The 18,995-nt window shown below is 37.5% G+C and overlaps 1 protein-coding gene across 1 annotated transcript in view; it reads right to left on the bottom strand.

Annotated features, from left to right (window-relative positions):
• The window catches only part of PTPRD (protein tyrosine phosphatase receptor type D), a 568,194-nt gene that overhangs the window by 88,812 nt on the left and 460,387 nt on the right, over positions 1–18,995 (bottom strand). Inside the window, exons 17-20 of the mRNA XM_065744335.1 lie at positions 17,070–17,657; positions 16,545–16,642; positions 15,407–15,666; positions 10,522–10,612 (exon numbers count right to left, since the gene is read on the bottom strand). Coding sequence (XP_065600407.1) covers positions 10,522–10,612; positions 15,407–15,666; positions 16,545–16,642; positions 17,070–17,657 — 1,037 coding nt within the window. The remainder of the gene's footprint in view (positions 1–10,521; positions 10,613–15,406; positions 15,667–16,544; positions 16,643–17,069; positions 17,658–18,995) is intronic.

The raw sequence follows: 18,995 nt of genomic DNA, 5'->3' as shown, positions 1-18,995 counted from the left end.
GAACTATGAGTAGGAGGAGATGTTTATGGCTTGAGTCATACCTGAAGGGAACAACTCATATTTCCATTTGCTGTTATGGTATCCACTAGAATGTAAGGATATTTGTGTGGGTACCTCAAAAAAATTATTTGTCTTATGTTTCCAGGTCACAACATATTTATGGTAAGGGTTTTTAAATTACTCATAATTTTTTTTTTAAATACTGTGTGTACTACTGCAATCAAAAGTAGATTAAATCATAAGGGAAAGTAGAATGTCCAATCTTAAACATGGCTTACATTTGAATTAGTAATATAAAATTCATTTATTTGGCAGATAACAATGCTGAGGTAGTTTGAAAACTGCAGTGTTTGAAATTATCAGAAGTTTTGACTGTGTCTGATAGAATTTAATTGGCTTGTATTAACCAAAATATGTTAAACAGTCATCTTAAAAAAAAAAAAAAAACAACTCAAAATTCTTATTCATCACCTATGTCCAGCTAAACTCTGGTGTTTGTGTGTAGGCAAAATTCATCTGTGACATCAATTACACATGACTGAATAGACCCCAAGTGAACTTCTGGCCTCATTCATATTTCATATATAGATGAGGTTGCTGCCAAGTATCATTACTTGCACATATATCCCCTGTGGTTCTTTATATCAAGACTTCATAGAAATTATTAAATTGATTTAAGACTTAGCATGCAGGCTTTTATTTAGATTTTATTGCTTACAAGTGTAAAGCAATTCTGCTCTGTAATACATAGTGCAAAACATACTATTTTGTTAAATTTCATTCATTTTCATGACGTCTATTTGAAGGAGAAATGAAGGGAAATTCTAAGTTTATAAAAAGAACTGCCTCAGCTACTATTTTTAGATACATAATATTTAGATACATGATATTTTATGCTTTTTAAGATTCTGCATCTCTCTTTATTTATTTAAAGAACGGAGACTAAAGAATAAATGAAGATTAGGTATATGTAATAAAGTTGGGAAGCTTTTTGAAAAGGTAGTTATGTAATGGAGTTAAAATTCAAGAACTGTATTTCCCATTAAGATTTTTCTTCAGGTAATCTAAGCAAAGCATTTGGAATGTACATTGTTGGAAAATCTATTTGATTTTTTTTTTCTGACACTAGCTGTATATCTGAGATTGTACTAAAAAAAGCAACGCACAAGTGTCTTTAGTTAACCATTAGAACTAGTTGCTCAAATAGTTGTGATTATGGTTTGATGTTGCTGCTCTTAATTTATTTACTGGGCAACTGCTTTCATATAATAGGCTTCCAGCTTTCACATACTAGCTTGGAGGAAACCATGAAGATCGACAAGTTTCACATCTTCCACTCTATCACCATTGAAAGAGTTGCCAGTCTCTAGATCAGGCTGCCCAGAACTCCATCCAACCTGGTTTTGAATGCCTCCAGAGATGGAGTATCCGCAACATCTATGGACAGCCTGTTCCCGTGTTTCACCACTCTCTGACTAAAAAATTTCTCCCAAACAGCTAACCTAATTCTACCTTCTTAAACTTTAAAGCCATTCCCTCTAGTACTATCACTAACAGACTGTACATATATTCCATACTTTCTAAAGTAGGAAAAAGAAACAGTTTTTTAAGTAACAGAAACTGGATGAAGAAGCATGAAATGCAAGCACTGACTGATTATAATTTTTATTTTGCCCACCAAATAGTACTATATGCATTGGCGTTATTGTAAAAGATATATCAAGGGCTTTCATTCTTTATCAGAAACAAATTTCATTTTCCAGTCAATGCATATCTTATTTCTCCCACCATTAATTCTACAATGTGGTCTCAATTATATCAGCTAAAGTGGGAAACAACCCTTCCTGACCCAAATATTTCTGAATTAATAAATGCTATTTATCAAACTATTATACAGAGTAATGCACCACAACTCACAGGATGATTAAAATGACCCTTTGCTACAAGAATCGGCAACACAGATCCATAGAATTTAATTGCCAAAAAGTTCAATGTCACCTGGCATCTATCCTTTAATTTGTTAATAGTACTGAATATGACTATAGTCTTTGGATGTTAGAAGTGAGTGGTGATATTAAATCAGTTTTCTATTATTCTAGTAGTTTCTCAGCAGACTTTTACTCTTAAACTGTATTTGAAGTCACTGAGAACTATAATCATGAACTGAAGTCATTTACAGTCCAACTGTTTTAAAGGGAAGATGTTAATGGATCAAAGTAAGACAGCAGTGCATTTGAATCAAATTGGATCATCTCATAAATGAAACCTGTCAAGAGGTAACACATGCTTCACTGAAACAGTCAACAGCAACAAAAATGCTTTTCTTCAAACAATGCTGGTTTTCATCTTCTGATTAAAATTCTTATTGCTATAGATTTTCTTCTTAGACTGTTCTAATTGGGAAAAGGACACATCTATCATTGTCAATGAAATATGTGTGTTATATTTTGAAAGGTTTCTACAGAAGTGATAGTTTCTAAGACATCTATTTCCTTCATATTTTGGAGTAAACACTGAAAGTATTATGCATCTGTTCAATGGGAAGAGAGTCATTGCTTGCGGAGGGTCATCACATCACAATGGGTATACTGAATCAGAAATATCTAGGTTTGAAAAGACCTTCAAGATGATCAAATCCAGCCATCAACCCAACCTACTAAATCCCATTATTACATCACATCAGACAACATCATATACACATAGCTTTTAATTATCTCCAAGGATAGGAAAGACAGTGGACCAGGCTACCCATACAACTGGTAGATAACTTATGCCTGGAAGGGCTCAGGATTAGGGCCCAGAGTAGCCTGGGCTGGGAAAAGGTGACCCTGCCATGACAGGAGGATTAGGGTAGATGATCTTTAAGGTCTCTTCCAATCCAAACCATTACTTGTTTTAGTCATTCTTTGAGATGATCACATTCAGTGCAGGTGTGTTCTACAAATGAAGCAGCAGGGCAAGGAGGATCCTGAAATCAGCGATCACCCAGGATGAGAAGAGAATCACCATGAACAACTAGCCCACCTGAATGTGACTGAGGAAATGCAGGTAGGCTATGATTCCACAGGAAGCTGTCCTTTGACAACTCCTTAAGGACCCCTTCCGGAGAGCATAATGAGAGCACAAGGGCTCTTTGTTTCCCAGTAGAAGAAAACAAAGAGAAAAGGCAGGAAGATATCATGGCTGAGAAAAGACCAGCTAGTAAACAGGGACATGTATAGGCAGTGTAAGCAGTGACATGTGGCTTGGGAAGAATACAGGGATATTGTCTGAATGTGTGCAGATGAGTTCAGGAAAGCCAAGGTGTACATATGGAACTGAACTTGCTGAGTAATAGGATAAACAAGATGGGATTCTACAGGTAAATTTGTCAGATGAGACAGACAGAGGAGAGTGTACTCCCACTAGTAAATGATTAAGGAGAATTTGTTAGAGCAGACATGGAGAAGGCTGAGGTACTCAAAAGAAGGCAAGCTTTGTGTGATTGGCAAAAATCATTTAGTTTCAAAATACACTGTGATTGTCATGTTTTGGTTGGTATTTGTGACACTTACACCATGTCAATTTTGAGTAAGCCTTGATCTTTTCTAGTAAGTTCCTTCTTAACATTCATTTCATATCTCTGTTCATCTCTTACAGCAACACCTAGGCTGGATAGAGCCTTGAGCAACCTGGCCTAGTGGTAGGTGTCCCTGCCTATAGCAAGGGGGTCGGGATCTCAGAGGTCCCTTTCAACTCAAACCATTTTATGATTCTACTATTTTCATGTCTCTGAGACTCTAGACAGGCACAGGGAGAGAAAAGTCCCTTCCAAGTCAGACAGAGACTGCCTCATGAGACTAAGTACATAGAAGTCTATGGGACAGGAAAACATACATCCTAGGATCCTAAAGGAAAGGGTGTTGTGGTTGCCAATAAATTGTCTATCATGTTTGGAAAATCATAGAGTCATAGCAGTTAGTTGAAGTCTCCAGTGATTAAAAAAAGGGAAACATAACTCTCATTTTTAAGAAATGTAGAAAGAAATAAGTTGGCAAGCTTTACCTCTGTGCTTGGGAAGATCATGGAGCAGATCATCCTATAAGATAATATTAAGGCACATACAAGATAAAGAAGTGATTTAAGACAGACAACACAGCTTAACCAATGGTAGGTCGTGCCTGACCTTTCTGGTGGCTGTTTATGATAGAGTGATAGCATCAGTGGACAAAGGAAGGGCAACAAATGCTCTCTACTTGTATTTCTACAAGGCTTTTGTTGTGGTCCACATTGCATCCTTATCTATAAATCAAAGATATATGGATTTTAAGAGCTGATTATTCATTGGATAAATAATCAGTTAACCACAACTCTCTGGCTGTGACCATACAATGGCTCTTCTCTCAGATTGAGGCTAATGATGAGTTATGTACTCCAGGGTTCCACGCTGAGACCAGTGCTTTTTAACATCCTTATCAGTGACTTCAATAGAGGGATTAAGGGTACCCTCAGCAAGTTTGTGCAAGAGACTAATATTTTATACCATTGCCTCAAAGTTGGCTGATGAACATGTCCGAACATGTCCAACCAAGTCCTGGGCAAGGGTTGTGAAATCCTTTGTCTAAGGGACAAGCAGATGGACATGTCCTGGGGCAACAAAAGAGAGATAAGCTGCAGCTCAGTGACCGCTGAACACTCTTTTGTGTGGTACTCATCTCCGTGGGGAGATAGCCATCTCAAGAGATGCTTGCCTGGCAGCTAGCAATGGATTTGTCATGTAGGCAAGAGAAATGAAAGATAAAAGAGGGATCGACCACCATGAGGTTGTTGTTGTTGTTGGTTGGTGTTCTTCCATCAGAAACCTCATGAGCTGATCCCTGCTGCTGAACTCCCTCCTGGGCCTGCTGCCTGAGACATGCTGCTTTCTCCTGGACCTCGCCGCTCCTTCGAGGTGTTCTACCATCTGAACCCTCACGAGCTGATCACTGTTTGCTGCTGCCTCTGCCGGTGTTGACCCCTCACTGCTTCTCCGGTGCTGACTGACGCTGTTCCTGGACTTTCCCCACACTGCTTCTCCTGTGCTGACCCGGTGCCGCTTCTCCAGGACAGCTGCTTGCTGCTCAGGGCTGCCCGTCGCTGCTGCTGTTCTCCCCGCTTCTGCCACCCCTTCTCTTCTGCCTCAGACCGTCAGAGCCGCTTGCAACCGGACCACCTCTAGGATCCTGGATGGTGACTTTCCCTGCTTTTTACAAACCCTTGCTTCTTTTCTATCTTTCCTATTGCTCGCCTTCCCTTCCCCATCACCCTTAACAGTGTCCGCCTTCCCCATCTCCCTGGTTTATAGTGGTAATATACTGGTTGGACCAACATTTGAACCGTTGTTTCTTAATCTCATGCCGAGTATATACATAATCTAAGAACCTCGTCTCCCTCCTTTATATTGGAGCGTGACAGTTTGTCGATGATACTAAGCTGAATGATGCAGTTGATACAGGAGAAGGAAGGGATTCTATCCAGAGGGACTTGACAAGCTTAAGAGTTTGCCTACATGAACCTAATGAGATCCAACAAGTCTAAGTGTAAGCTTTTGCACCTGGGTCAAGTCAATCCCAGATACATGTATAAACTGGGATAAGTATTCCTTAAGAGAAGTCCTGTGGAAAAGGATTTGTGGGTTCTGGTGGGCAAGCTGTCTGGACGTGAGCCAGAAGTGACTGCCTGAGGCCTGAAAGGCCAACTGCATCCTGGGATGCATCAAAAGAGGGCTGGCCAGCAGGCAGAGGGAGGTGATTGCCGCTCTCTGCTCTGTGATCATGAGGTCCCATCTGGGGCGCAAAAAGACATGGAGCTATTGGAGAACCAGCTACTAGATTTGATTAGTCTTTTGCCCCTATACCTGGGTCAGACGACTGATTTTCACATCAGAACCACTATGGACCTCCACCAGAGTTTCCTCTGGCTTTGCCCTGCCCAGGCATCTTTCAGGTCCTAGCATGTGCGTTCACGCTCCACTTCCCCAGCAACGCAGGCAAGATCGGCCGGTGGTGCGCCCGGGGCCTTCCAGCCTGCCGCCCCAGGATCCCACCTCTGGAGAAGGTCGGGGCAAGGACCAGTATATTTACTGTGGCTTCCAGTACTTGAGAGAAGCTAGTAATCAGGAAGCGGATTATTTTTTATTTATTTTTTTAATATGGGAACATAGAAATAGAACAAAAAGGAATGTCTTTAGATCAAAATAGAGAAGACTTTAGATGTTAGTAGGAAATCTTTCACTCAGATGGTGATGATGTGCTGAAATAGATTGCCCAGAAAAGTTGATGATGCTCCATTCCAGAAAGAATTTAAGGACAGATTGGATGGAGTCCTGAGCAGGGGTTTTATAACCAGATGATCTTTAAGGTCATTTGCTGGCCAAGCCAATCTATGATCATTCTGTGATACTCCAGGCAGTCTGTTACAATATAGAATAACTGTGAAGAAACTCTCCTAACATTCAGTTAGGAGAGTTTCTGCAACTACCAGTAATTTACCAGTTATTATCAGTTGTTGTCTGATAAGAAATCCTTACTATTCTCACCATTAATGTATTTCAGAAAAATGTAGGGAGCAATGACGTCCCAGGTAGCTCAGACATTTCTCATGACAGTTATTTTCCCGTCCTCTACCACCTTTTCCCATCACTACAAGAAAGACACTGAGACCCTGGAACGTGTCCAGAGAAGGGCGATTAAACTTGTGTGGAGTCTGGAACACAAGGAAGCTGGGATTCTTTAGTCTGGAGGAGGCTCAGGGGAGACTTCATTGCACTCTACAGCATCCTAAAGGAACGTTGTGATGAGGAGGTGCTTGGCCTCTTCTCTCAGGCAACAAACAAGATCTGAGGAAATGGTGAGAAGTTGTACCAGAAGAGGTTTAGATTGGACAAAAGGAAAAGCTTTTTCTCTCAGAGTGGTCAGGCACTGGAATGGCCTGCCCAGGGAGGTGGTGGAGTCACCATTCCTGGTAGTGTTCAAGAGGCATCTGGATGAGGAGCTAGGAGATATGGTTTAGTAGCTTGTGGTAGAAATGGTAATAGTTCATAGGTTCATAGGTTCATTAGGTTGGAAAGGACCTACAAGATCATCTAGTCCAACCATCCTCCTATCACTATCCCTACCCAACTACTAAATCAAATCCCTTAGCACCTCATCTAAACGCTTCTTGAACAGTGCTAGGGATGGTGCCTCAACAACCTCCCTAGGAAGGCCATTCCAGTGCCTGACCACTCTTTCAGAGAAAAAGTGTTTCCTCAGGTCTAATCTAAATCTTCCCCGGCACAACTTGTGGCCATTCCCTCTCGTCTTGTCATTATTTATCTGGGAGAAGAGGCCCACCCCCTCCTCACCACAGCCTCCCTTCAGGAAGTGGTAGAGTGCAATAAGGTCTCCTCTGAGTCTCCTCTTCACCAGACTAAACAATCCCAGCTCCCTCAGCCGCTCTTCATAAGACTTGTGCTCCAGACCCCTCACCAGTTTTGTTGCCCTTCTCTGAACACGCTCCAGGGCCTCAATGTCCTTCTTGTAGTGAGGGGCCCAAAACTGAACACAGTACTCAAGGTGCGGTCACACCAGAGCTGAGTACAGGGGAATGATCACCTCCCTGCTCCTGCTGGCTACACTATTTCTAATACAGGCCAGGATGCTGTTGGCCTTCTTGGCCACCTGGGCACACTGCCAGCTCATGTTAAGCCGAGCATCAACCAACACTCCCAAGTCCTTTTCCTCTCTACATTCTTCAAGCCATTCTGCCCCAAGCCTATAGCATTGCATGGGGTTATTGTGGCCAAAGTGCAGGACCCAGCACTTGGTCTTATTGAACCTCATCCCATTGAGCTCAGCCCAGCTATTCAGCCTATCCAAATCCCTCTGAAGGGCCTCCCAACCCTCAGGTAGTTTGACACATCCTCCCAACTTGGTGTCATCTGCAAACTTACTGAGGGTACACTCAATCCCCTCGTCTAGGTCATCAATAAAGATATGAAACAAGATGGGCCCCAAAACTGACCCCTGGGGGACACCACTCGTAACAGGACGCTAGCTGGACTTAACTCCATTAACCACTACCCTCTGGGCACGGCCCTCCAATGGGTGGATGGTTAGATTAAATGATCTTGTAGGTTCTTTCCGACGTTGTGATTCTATAATTCTATGATTCTCTTCTTTGCACTTCTAAGCAAATCAACTGGCTTCTCATAGTGAACACTGTATTTGAGGTTTGGTCTCACCAGTGTCAGATATAAAGGGCCTATCATTCCACTAACCCTGCTGGTGGCTCAAACAAAAACACCATTTGTCTTTGTGTATGCAAGGACACTCTGCTGGCTCATGTTCTATCAACTAGGGCCCAGCAAGCACCCCCAGGTCCTTTTCTAACAGTCAACTTCTCAGTCACTCTTCCCCAAGCCAGTACTGCTGCTTAAGTATGTCCTCAAGAAGAATGATAGTCTTGCCATACCTAGTACCACCTGTGAACTTGAGGATGCACACAATTCTCTCATTTAGATCATGGATAAAAATGTTAAAAAAAAAAAGAAAGAAAGAAAAGAAAACAAAAAAGTGGCCCTTTGATGAGCTGTGTGGGAATGCCAATGGTGAGCGGCCACCAAATGAAACTCTGAGGCCCAGTCAGTTCCTTACCCAGTGAGCTGTACATCTGTTCAAAGCATAAGCAGACAGTTTCTCCATGAAAATATTGTGGGAGACTACAAGTGAGAGGAACAACAACCACAGTCTTTGTCTCATCTACTACGTGACATATCTTGTCAGTGTAAGTGATGATACTAGTCAGGAAGGATTTTAGTTTCAGAAACCCATGCTGTCTGCTTCTATTGTTTTGTATGTGTCATGAGATGGAACTCAAGATGAAGTGCTCCATGATCTTCTCTGGTACTCAGGTCAGACTGACAGGACTGTAATTTCTTTAATTTTCCTTTCTGACCTTCTTGCAGATGGGCATGACATTAATCAATCTCCAGTCAACTAGGACTCCCCTGGTTAGTCATGACTGCTGATAAATTACTGAAAGAGGCCTGGTGAGTTCTTCTGACAGCTTCTTCAGTACCCTTATTGGAATTCCACCTGGTCCTATAGACTTGTGAACATTCAAAACAGGAAGGAGTCACAATTTCTCACTGGATTTAAGGGCTTCATGTTTCTTCATGTTGCTTCCTGTCACCATCTTACAAATTAAGGGTCTGGGTATACTGAGAAGAACTGCTCTTTCTAAGAGATACTGAGGAAAATTTTTCTGAGGAAAACTTTCTTTTCCTCAGTCTAATCCTCATTGTTCATCACTGTGTTTCCCCCTCACATCTAAGGAAAGATGGACTCCTTTTGTCACTGATGTATTTATCAAAGCATTTTTTATCTTTTACTACTCTAGCCAAAGTGAGTTCCACATGGACTTTGGATCTTCTAATTGTCTCCCTGTACAGTTTGGCAACAGCTCTGTAGTCCTCTTTGGTTGCCTGCTCCTTCTTCCAAAGCTCCTTTTTCTCCCTGAATTCCTGACTACATACATGGTGAAGCAACTCTGTAACACTAAAGTCCTGAATATCAAAAGATAAAGGAAAAACAGGAAAGAATCAGAACATCATTAAGCTATAAACCATGTGCACAAGTTACCATGGCATCTAAATGGGATCTAAAATACTAGCTAGATATAGCAATAGTAACATTAGCTCTTTTGTAACTGGCTTTCATATACAACTTAGATGAGCTTTACAACCATAAATAATAGCTTCAATTCATCAGTTTGGAATAATACAAGTTAGACTGTATCATATTGCCAGTAAGTATATCAGAAGACTGACCTGAATCCTGACACCATACTTGCTGGATTATTTATCTTATCAATAATATGGTAGATTTCTAGTACTACTGGGCTTGTAACAGAGGTGAAAAGATTTCCATCCTTCAAAGAAATGTCATCTGTAGTGTCAAATGATGACACAACATTGTATTCTACAACTGTTTTTTTCTTTCTTTTTTTTTTTTTTCTGAGCACACTCTGCCAGTAGAATGGAGAATAGAGTGAAAACTTCCTCATCACCATTCTTATAGTATGTGAGAATCAGGTAAATGCACCAGAAGAAGGTCAAATGTTAAACTGCAGTGCAAAATGTGATTTAGCATTTGTTATAGGCTTAGCAAACACTCCACTAATGAACCAGATCTTTATTAGAGTTCATATTGCTGGTGATTAAGCTTTCTCTGACAACTCATTTCACCTTCTGCACTTTTACATTACACTTCACAATAGGAAAAAAATAAAATATTAATCAAAACAAAGATCAGACACTTCATGTTCCTTATTGCAAGTTAATGTCTATAATGTCTTCTAATTTCAGTAACTTGAACTTTGTTTCAATCCCCACAGGCTAATTCAAATATAAATATAAAATATTCTGGCAACCCAAAGTTCTTAAACTGGTAAATTAATAGTATATCACTAATAGGAGTATTTCCGTAATAAGGAGAGAAAGACAATGAAAATATGCAGTACCTCATCTAGTTCCATTTCATCTGGACTTTCCCATGGTTTGATAAATTTTCCACGAGATCTCTTCAAAGGCACAATAACTATGTAATAGCCTCTGTAAAAGAAAGAGTGGGACAGAAGTGAAGCTGAAGAATATAAGAAATAAATGGATGGAGTATGTTTGTTCAGAGAGGCTCATAAAAGCTGTCTGTCACACGCAGAGAAAGACTCCAGCCTTCCAAATAAATTTGTAAAGATTCACATGTTGAAAACAAATTCTGGTACAAAATATTTAGCAAATGTGGTACGAATTACCTGCCTTTTAATTTGAATATGCAAATATATATAGGAAAATTTAATTCTAAGTTCTAATATGCCTGTATATCTGACTGCAGGTTAATATTTTGTTTGAAACACAAAACCCATGGGGCACTTGTGCCCTACCACCATTAATGTGGAAATAAAGTTGTGAAAGTAAAAGAATTAAAACCTCTGAAGTGAAACACTACCCCATTTTTCCCACATTCATGTAAAAATCGGTAATGTTAACATAACAGAAAATAGAACATAAATTCACACATTTACATAAATTTTCTTTTGAGTATCAATTATCATCAGATATTTCTAATTAAGTGTTCTTTCATAGTCATAGACGTATGTTCTCTTTACATGTAGGATCTGTATATTCTCAGTTTTCCAGTTTTTCTGAAAATCTTTTGCTTCCTCTGCACTCCTTCCTCCACTCCTGCCCATTTCACCACCAAAAATTTCTTATTAATGTGACTAGAGAAATAGTAGAATCACAAGAGCATGACATCTAGGTGGTATAATATATGTTCTACTATTCAAAAAGTAAAGCACTTTTCAAATCAGAGAAGGAAAGCTGTTCCCAGTAACAAGGTCTCTCTTGGTCTCTATTATGGAAAATAATTTTAGTGTTTTCTTTTCCTGCCTCCTACCCCCATCCATTTATTTATGACTTGACATACAATTAATCAGAAACTAGCTCAGTCTAAATCAACTCTATAAACTGTCTCATATCAGTGCACAGCACTGGTTCATTTTAATGATCTCTTCTTAACGAAAGCAATATCCTCTAAAACAAATCCAACAAAAATCTGTATGTTTAGATGCTGTTCTAAATGCTTAAGTTCCTAACACTCAATAATGCTAAGAAGTTTGATAAATTTATTTGTGGAAATGCAAAGCTGTAACAGAAAGTACTATAAACAAGAAATGTATACCACAAATCTGTAATGTTTCTCTTGGTGTATTGTCATGATTTAAACACAATCTGTATCAAATATTTACAGTAGGAATTGAAATTAATCTTAAACAATTATGTTCTTACTAATATTAGTAAGGCTGCTTGAACTCAGATCTTAAAGCTGAGTATGCATATTATACAAATCTTTGGATTTTCATGTTTTTCCTTAAATCTTACACATTTTTTTGTTGATAATTTTATGAAAGAATACTAAAATATCTGCAGTAAGATGCATTCGCCGCTTCATAATAACCATCTGTACATCCAGACAAATATTTTTCCCAAACATATATTAGGATTAGATGTAAAACTACAGTAGGTAGGAGTGAAAACTATGAAATGCCTAGGAATGTGGAAGTAGTAAGACTGAACTTGCTATTTTCTGGAAAAACAAAACAAAACAAAAACAAAACAACAACAACAACAACAAAAAACCAGACTGTCTTAACAAACCCTAATCTATGGAATTTCTACATGTACACATTGCTAACCCAAGGCTATAGATCTAGAAACCAGAAGATTGAAAATAAAATTAGTATTACAGAATTTAAAAATCTAGGTATCTAACTAGCCTACATTTCTCTTAATTCATGCCAAAATCAGAGGAAGGAAGTAGCCCAATTGGTCAGCTGTAATGTAAATGAAGTAAAATAAAAGATACCTTGGGGGAATTATACAACTCCCTTGATATGATCAAATATTTCCCTTGAAGTATTTCAAAGTAGTATCTATTCATATTAACATCTTGAATTATTTTAACTGGATGGTAGCTGAACTGTTACAATTAGCCATGGATCCTTACAATGCTTTATTCAAATTAGTTACCTCATTAAAAAATCAATTTCCAACATCAATTCATTCAAGTAATCAGTCAAATGAATCTTCCTCTACTATGCTAACTTTACCAAGAAACACGAATTAGTTTCAAACATCAAATGGAGAATTTTACTCATCAGTGGTCTCACTGCATAATTTTAACCTGAATACCAAATTTTCCTGTCTTCATTTTGTTTAGTTTCAAAGAAATCTAGGGTACAATAATATTTCCTAAGAAGGCAAAATACTTACTCTCTTATGCTAAAGCTTACGCTTAGGGCAATTTGCTTCTTTGTTAAGGGAACAAATCCTTACTAAAGCAGACTTACATATATAGTATCTGTGGTGTACATACCTTTCCCTTTTCAGATTCACAAGAATTCATATGAAATAGCAATTGGGAATTGGTCCTTATACATCTTTCAGATATTGAAGATTTGCCGGATGAACTTGATATCAATCCCTTGCTTACCTTTTTTTTCCCCCACCTTTTTCTTATTTATTTATTTGTTTATTTACTTTAAGCTGAGTGTTCATACATTTTTATCAATCAAGGAACTTTCAGCATGCTAATGTTACTTTCACACTCACTCACAATTTCTTCATGCATATCTCCCAATCATAACTTTGATCATCCACTAAGACATTCAGTACATACAGCATATTTTAAAGCGGGAAGCACAAGTATCTCAACAGAAAGCTGAAAAATGAAACAATTCACATACATACATATTGCTGTGAAGGACAGTGAAGTGCAGCTATTTCTAGCTAACTGTAGAAAATAGCATATAACATAGCATCTCTTAAAAAAGATATAATTTGCTTTATAATGTTTTGTTTGAGTGTTTGAGTGTGCTATTGTATTTTTTATTATTATTCTTTTGTTAGATTGAAGGCAAAGAGAAACATAGGGCTTGCTAGAACTAGTCAGTATTTCAAAAGCCAACATATTCCATAAAATTCAAGACTTTGCAGACATGGAAGATTCAGAAAAACATGAATAAAATTTGAATTAGCCAAAATACCTCAGAAAAATTGAAAACACTTTTCATTTGATATGTTTCCAGCATGAGATCAATCTGATAAGCATGTTGTGAGCTCTGCTTAAGTTTCTACTCTGTATCACCATCAAACACTAAGATAATCAAAATTACTTCTATACTCTTAAATAAATTGCAATGGCTCTTCAAACACTATTCTCAATTACTATTTTACTCAAATCATTACTACTCCAATCATTACTACTCTAATCATTATTATAATCATTACTAATACCTATAATCATTACTATTTACCTATAATCCATTATGGGCAAATAACTAACTGTTTCATCTTCAATGTAATTAGCACCATTGAAAGATTCTCAGTGTAGGATAGATATAGCCATTAGCAAATAATGCACCCACAGAGGAAAAGGAACAATTGTTCAATAGTTATAATGAGTGTTTTTTTTTTTAAAGCAACAAAACAAAGTTGTTATTACCCTATAAAATCACAATAATTTTATCTATTCTAGCATGTCTTAACATGATAGAATTTTCCTTTCAGTATTTACTTGCTATTTTTTTTTCTAAATCAAGCTATATTGCATCTCATTAGAAAACAAACATGCAAAATAATATGATATGATATAATTTAATAATAATAGAGGAGTTACATTTTTGTACAATTGTTAGTTGGACTCAATTGATTTAATATTTCTTTGTAGCTGTCACTTATTCTTTTTTTTTTTTTTAAGCTATACATACAAGAAAGAGCACTGACTCTTTCCACTACCTCCTTCTATTGTCTGATCAACAACCCTGCATGTTTTTCCTCAGTGAATGCCCTGCCTCATAAATCTTTTCTGACTCAGTCTTCCTTAGCTGCATTCGTTACTGACCAAACCTCACTCAATTTAATACTAACGACTACATTTTTCAGGTTTTCATTCTTTTACTGTCTCAAAGTCATTTATTTCAGGACTTCACTTGCCTCAAAATCCTCAGTCAGTAATGAAAAGGGAGAGCAACCTTCTGAGGAGCTGCCAGTTAGAATGCACTAGAAAGAAGGCAAGTGGAATCCCCAGCAATTTTTAATTATTTACTCATTTTCTTCCCCATTTCCTTTACATTACAGATGGGAACTTCACAGACCAACAAGAGCAGCAGCACTCACCGATTGTACCATGTTTCATATTTTCTTGCCAAATCTTTATTGTCTATCCTTTCAAATCCCTGCTGACACGGTTCATTCAGCTCATAAGTCCAATTCTGCTAAATCTCCCAGCATCTTTTCTCCCCAAATGGAACTAAACTCTACCAAATTCTGTCTAATCTTTCATCCACATCTGCTGTTTTCTTGTTTGTTGTTTGTTTGTTTGTTTGATTGATTCTTGGATTGTTTTTTAAAGTCGGATTAGAGGAGAGGATCTGAAATTTTTATCATTAAAAAAAGAAAAAAACCCAAGAAACACAATTTCATAGTTAATTCACTTGAAATAACTGAAGTAATATCCCCTCAAAATTCCATATAATTCTGGAATGAGATGCAGTACTTCATGTTGCTGCAGGCAACTGGTTTCTTAACTATCAGAAATTAATGAAGAAAAGAAAAAGCTCTCCAAGAAACAACTAGAAACTGTAGATTTTTTATATTTTTTGCCAACCAGAACTTACTACATACTCATCTGTGTGATAAACTGATATTCATTGTTATTCCAAATACTTCTGCAGAGTGCAGTATGTACTCTGCATTCTTAGGAGGAATAAAACCCCAGTGAGCTAGTAGATGTCTAGTTTTTATTAGCAGAACAGTAAGAATTATTAGTGCCATCAAGTCACTCACTTTATGTTTTCATTTGATGGTACTTCTGGAAGTTCCACAGTTATCATGCCATCTAAGTTGGTTTTTCCAATGAAGACTGGCTTGGTGCGAAGCACATCTGGTGCAGTCTTTGCTGTCACTCTGTGCTGAAGACCTCCAGCACTGTTCCCTCTGTTTGTCAGCACAAATGAATACGATGTCTCTGGCTTCAAGTTAGTGATCAGTTTTTGAGTAGCACGTCCATCAACCTCCATCACCATTTTTCCATCATCATAAAGGATCTAAGTCAATGTACAAATCCAATGTGGTGTTTGTTACTAAAGGAAGGCAACTGATACCATCACAATTTATTCAGGAATTATCCTAGCTATTTATTTAAAATGAGAGTTATTAGCACTTAAATTGTAAGATATTACTAAATTCACTACGTAAGTTAAATGTTTTGTTATATGCAGGAAAAAAGCAAATATTATTTTGATGTAGAGTAAGCACACCTGAAGTCCAGTTTCACTTATGCAAATTCATTAGCTTTGCATGAACTCACTATTTACATCAAGGCACACTTTTCTTAAAGTACCTTGCTTTATTTCAGTCATATTCTATATTCAGAAAGATTTTAGTTTTAGATCCTTTAGTTCATAAAGTACTATTGTTTACAGGTCACTGCCTGAGATGACAAGTCATAAGTAGTCACAGAAGTGGTGAAAGGCCACTGAGACATGGATTTTTTTTTTTTGGTTATCGCTATAGTTAGTGGAGTACAAGAGTTCAAAAATAAGTTATTCTAAATTAGAGATGAAAAGTTAGAAGGAATTCAGTTATGGTCATTACTGAAAAGAGTAAAGAGAAAACTGTTCTCTTTTCATTGTTCAGTCTAGAATATATGTTGCAGTGAATTACAAATTAGCAAGATATTCACATTATGCATAACAATCACCATCCACTTGACTTGAAAATAATGCCACAAGAAGCTTATAAAAACAAAGGACTTAATTTAACAGCTCCGATCAGTGTAGTTTATTAGTTTATTTTCTTCAATGTGGTAACAACAACAACAACAAGATATATATATATACATATTCAATAAGGTACTTAAAACTGTTTGAATGTTATCCTCTAATTTCCTTATTTTTGTTCAATCAAATAAAAAGCAACTTACTTTGAAAGGCAAAGCTGAGTTGTAGTTCTCTGGAATCTCCCAAGACAGTAAAACTGAAGTCTTCATTACTGCTTTAACATGAAAATTCTTTGCAAACACTGCTGGAAAAAAAGGAAATTTTGTATATAAACAGTATCTTGTTGTTTAGATTTTGTCATATTTCCACAGCTACCTCAAAGTATTAGCTTTCCATTTGGGTCAAAGAAACAAAATTAATTTGGTTCTCCTACCTGTTTGCTCAAATCTAAATATTACATTCTAAGTCATTCTCACTCTTATCTAATGACAAGCCAACATGTACATTCTCCTTACCTGTAAAAATTGTGAAGATGTTAGCCAGAACTTGTTTGGCGAGGACAACTGAATTCTAAGGCATCCAAAACATATTAAGATTTATATACTTTACCTTTTGTGTTTGTTGAACCTATTTTTATGAATGGGCCGGTCAGTTTTATTTACAGCTTCAAAAACACTGATATCCAAAGACTCCTTTAAAGGTCAACGCCATAAGCAGACAAATCCTACCTTGATCCACGGGTAGTGTCCTGAACTGGACACTTGGACTATATGGACCAGGCCCTTTGCTTGTGTGGGCACGTACTTTTACATCATATGTGGTATCTGGTTTTAAGCCAGAAAGTATCATAGTGGTATCAGCAGGAACAACAGGGAGTTCAACTGGCTGGTAAGCAACATTGATATCTCTGTACAAGATGGTATATTTGGTGATAATGCCATTTCTCTCTGCCAAGAGTGGCATCTGCCAAGTCAATTGAACTGATGTAGAAGTAGAGCTTTCTGAGTGGAGATTTTGGGGAAATCCACTGGGCACTTCTTCTGGAACAGAAATCTCTTTAACCATCTCTTCCCCAAAGCCCACTTTATTTCTAGCTGAGAGCTTGAAGACATAAGAAGCGCCTTTGTGAATGTCTGTAGCTGTGAAGTGATCTTCCTTTTCTGAGAACTCCATGGTTGTAAATGTATCCACATCCTTGCGACCAAATTTCAGGCGGTAACCCTGCAGCGGGCCAAAGGTGTCCACAGGAGGATGCCACTGAATTAGAGCTGTATTCATCTGTGTGTGGCTAATCACGAGTCGAGGTTTGCCTGGAACTGTAGCAGAAGGTTATTTAAAGATGAAAAATACAAACAAGGATTGCACATAAAATTATTGAGGCTATTTTTAACAGGAATATGTATAATCTTCCCTAACTCTTTGCTTCACAAATAGCTACCCTTTGAAAGAAATAATGTCTGCCTCTTGCATTACTGAGTCATATAGTGAACTGTGATAATAAAGCCATCTATTGTTCTTTGTACACTTCATTTATCATCTAAATACTATAGTTTTCCTTCATATATAGAGAGAATATTCAGAGGTACAGGAGTTAGAAATATCAATCAAGAAGTAAAACTTCAAACAGACATCTTATGAATGGCTCTGTACTTGTTTAAAAAATAAAACAGTATATCAATAAGCAATAATTTAATCAAGGGTCCATTTCTGTCATTCCTGTACCAGTAGGAATAACGGAGGAATTAAAAGTCTGTAAATCTGTCTAACATAATTTTTGCCACTGAAAGGTAAAACACTGTAGGAAGAAAGGCATTTTTTTGTACCCACGAACTGTGTTTCTACTGCAAAATAGCAACTGTACTGGAAGGTCTTTTATGGCTGCACACCAGATAGGTTCAAATCCTTAACAGAGGCCTAAGAGGCCAAATTGTTGACACAGTGGTTCAGACCATTAGTATAGTGAGCATACTCAGTTTAGAGGACCAAACTTGCTCTTTGCTAATGTGTGAAATATTATTATACATCTTGTACGGTCTCTTATTTTTTGAGGTCCTGATATCACTTTCTTTCATTTACTGTTTGTATTCCATTATTTATTTTCTAAAATTCAATTGTTGATACTTTCTTTCATTTATTCATTTATGCATTAATGAAATATTTCTATTTCAAAATCACGTTTCTGTTACAATTAAATATTTGATAATGGAGCAAATTCATCAGTATTCAGATATTGTTCATTATGCGGCAGTACCTGGCAGGGAAAGAGATGAAGCTTTTTTGGGTAGTACTACCATTATAATAGTGTTCTATGATGACTAATTAGTATAAAGCACATTTGCAGCATTCTCTTGTGGATGTAATTGTTGCACTGCAAGTTCTGGTTCCCACATTAAACATTCCAATAAATTTTTTAAGTTATTTTCAGTTCTCTGGCACTCAGCAAATCAGAATCTTACTGTCAAAACTTTGGACTACCATTCCAAAATGAATTAGGAACAAGGATAGAAGAATGGCATGTTGTAGTTTGAGTAAAAATATAATTTTATTATGCCTGTTTGTAAGTCTTGACATTGCTTCTACTTGAATTTGAATTATAGCTAGTTTTTATACAAATTTTCCAAATATCCTTTCTTTTATAGGACAAATCCACCTGC

This window comes from Cyrtonyx montezumae, unplaced genomic scaffold (genome assembly GCF_038088225.1).
Source record: "Cyrtonyx montezumae isolate F1298 unplaced genomic scaffold, pur_monq_1.0 scaffold_30, whole genome shotgun sequence".
NCBI lineage: Eukaryota > Metazoa > Chordata > Aves > Galliformes > Odontophoridae > Cyrtonyx > Cyrtonyx montezumae.
This window is presented reverse-complemented; position numbering and strand designations above follow the sequence as displayed.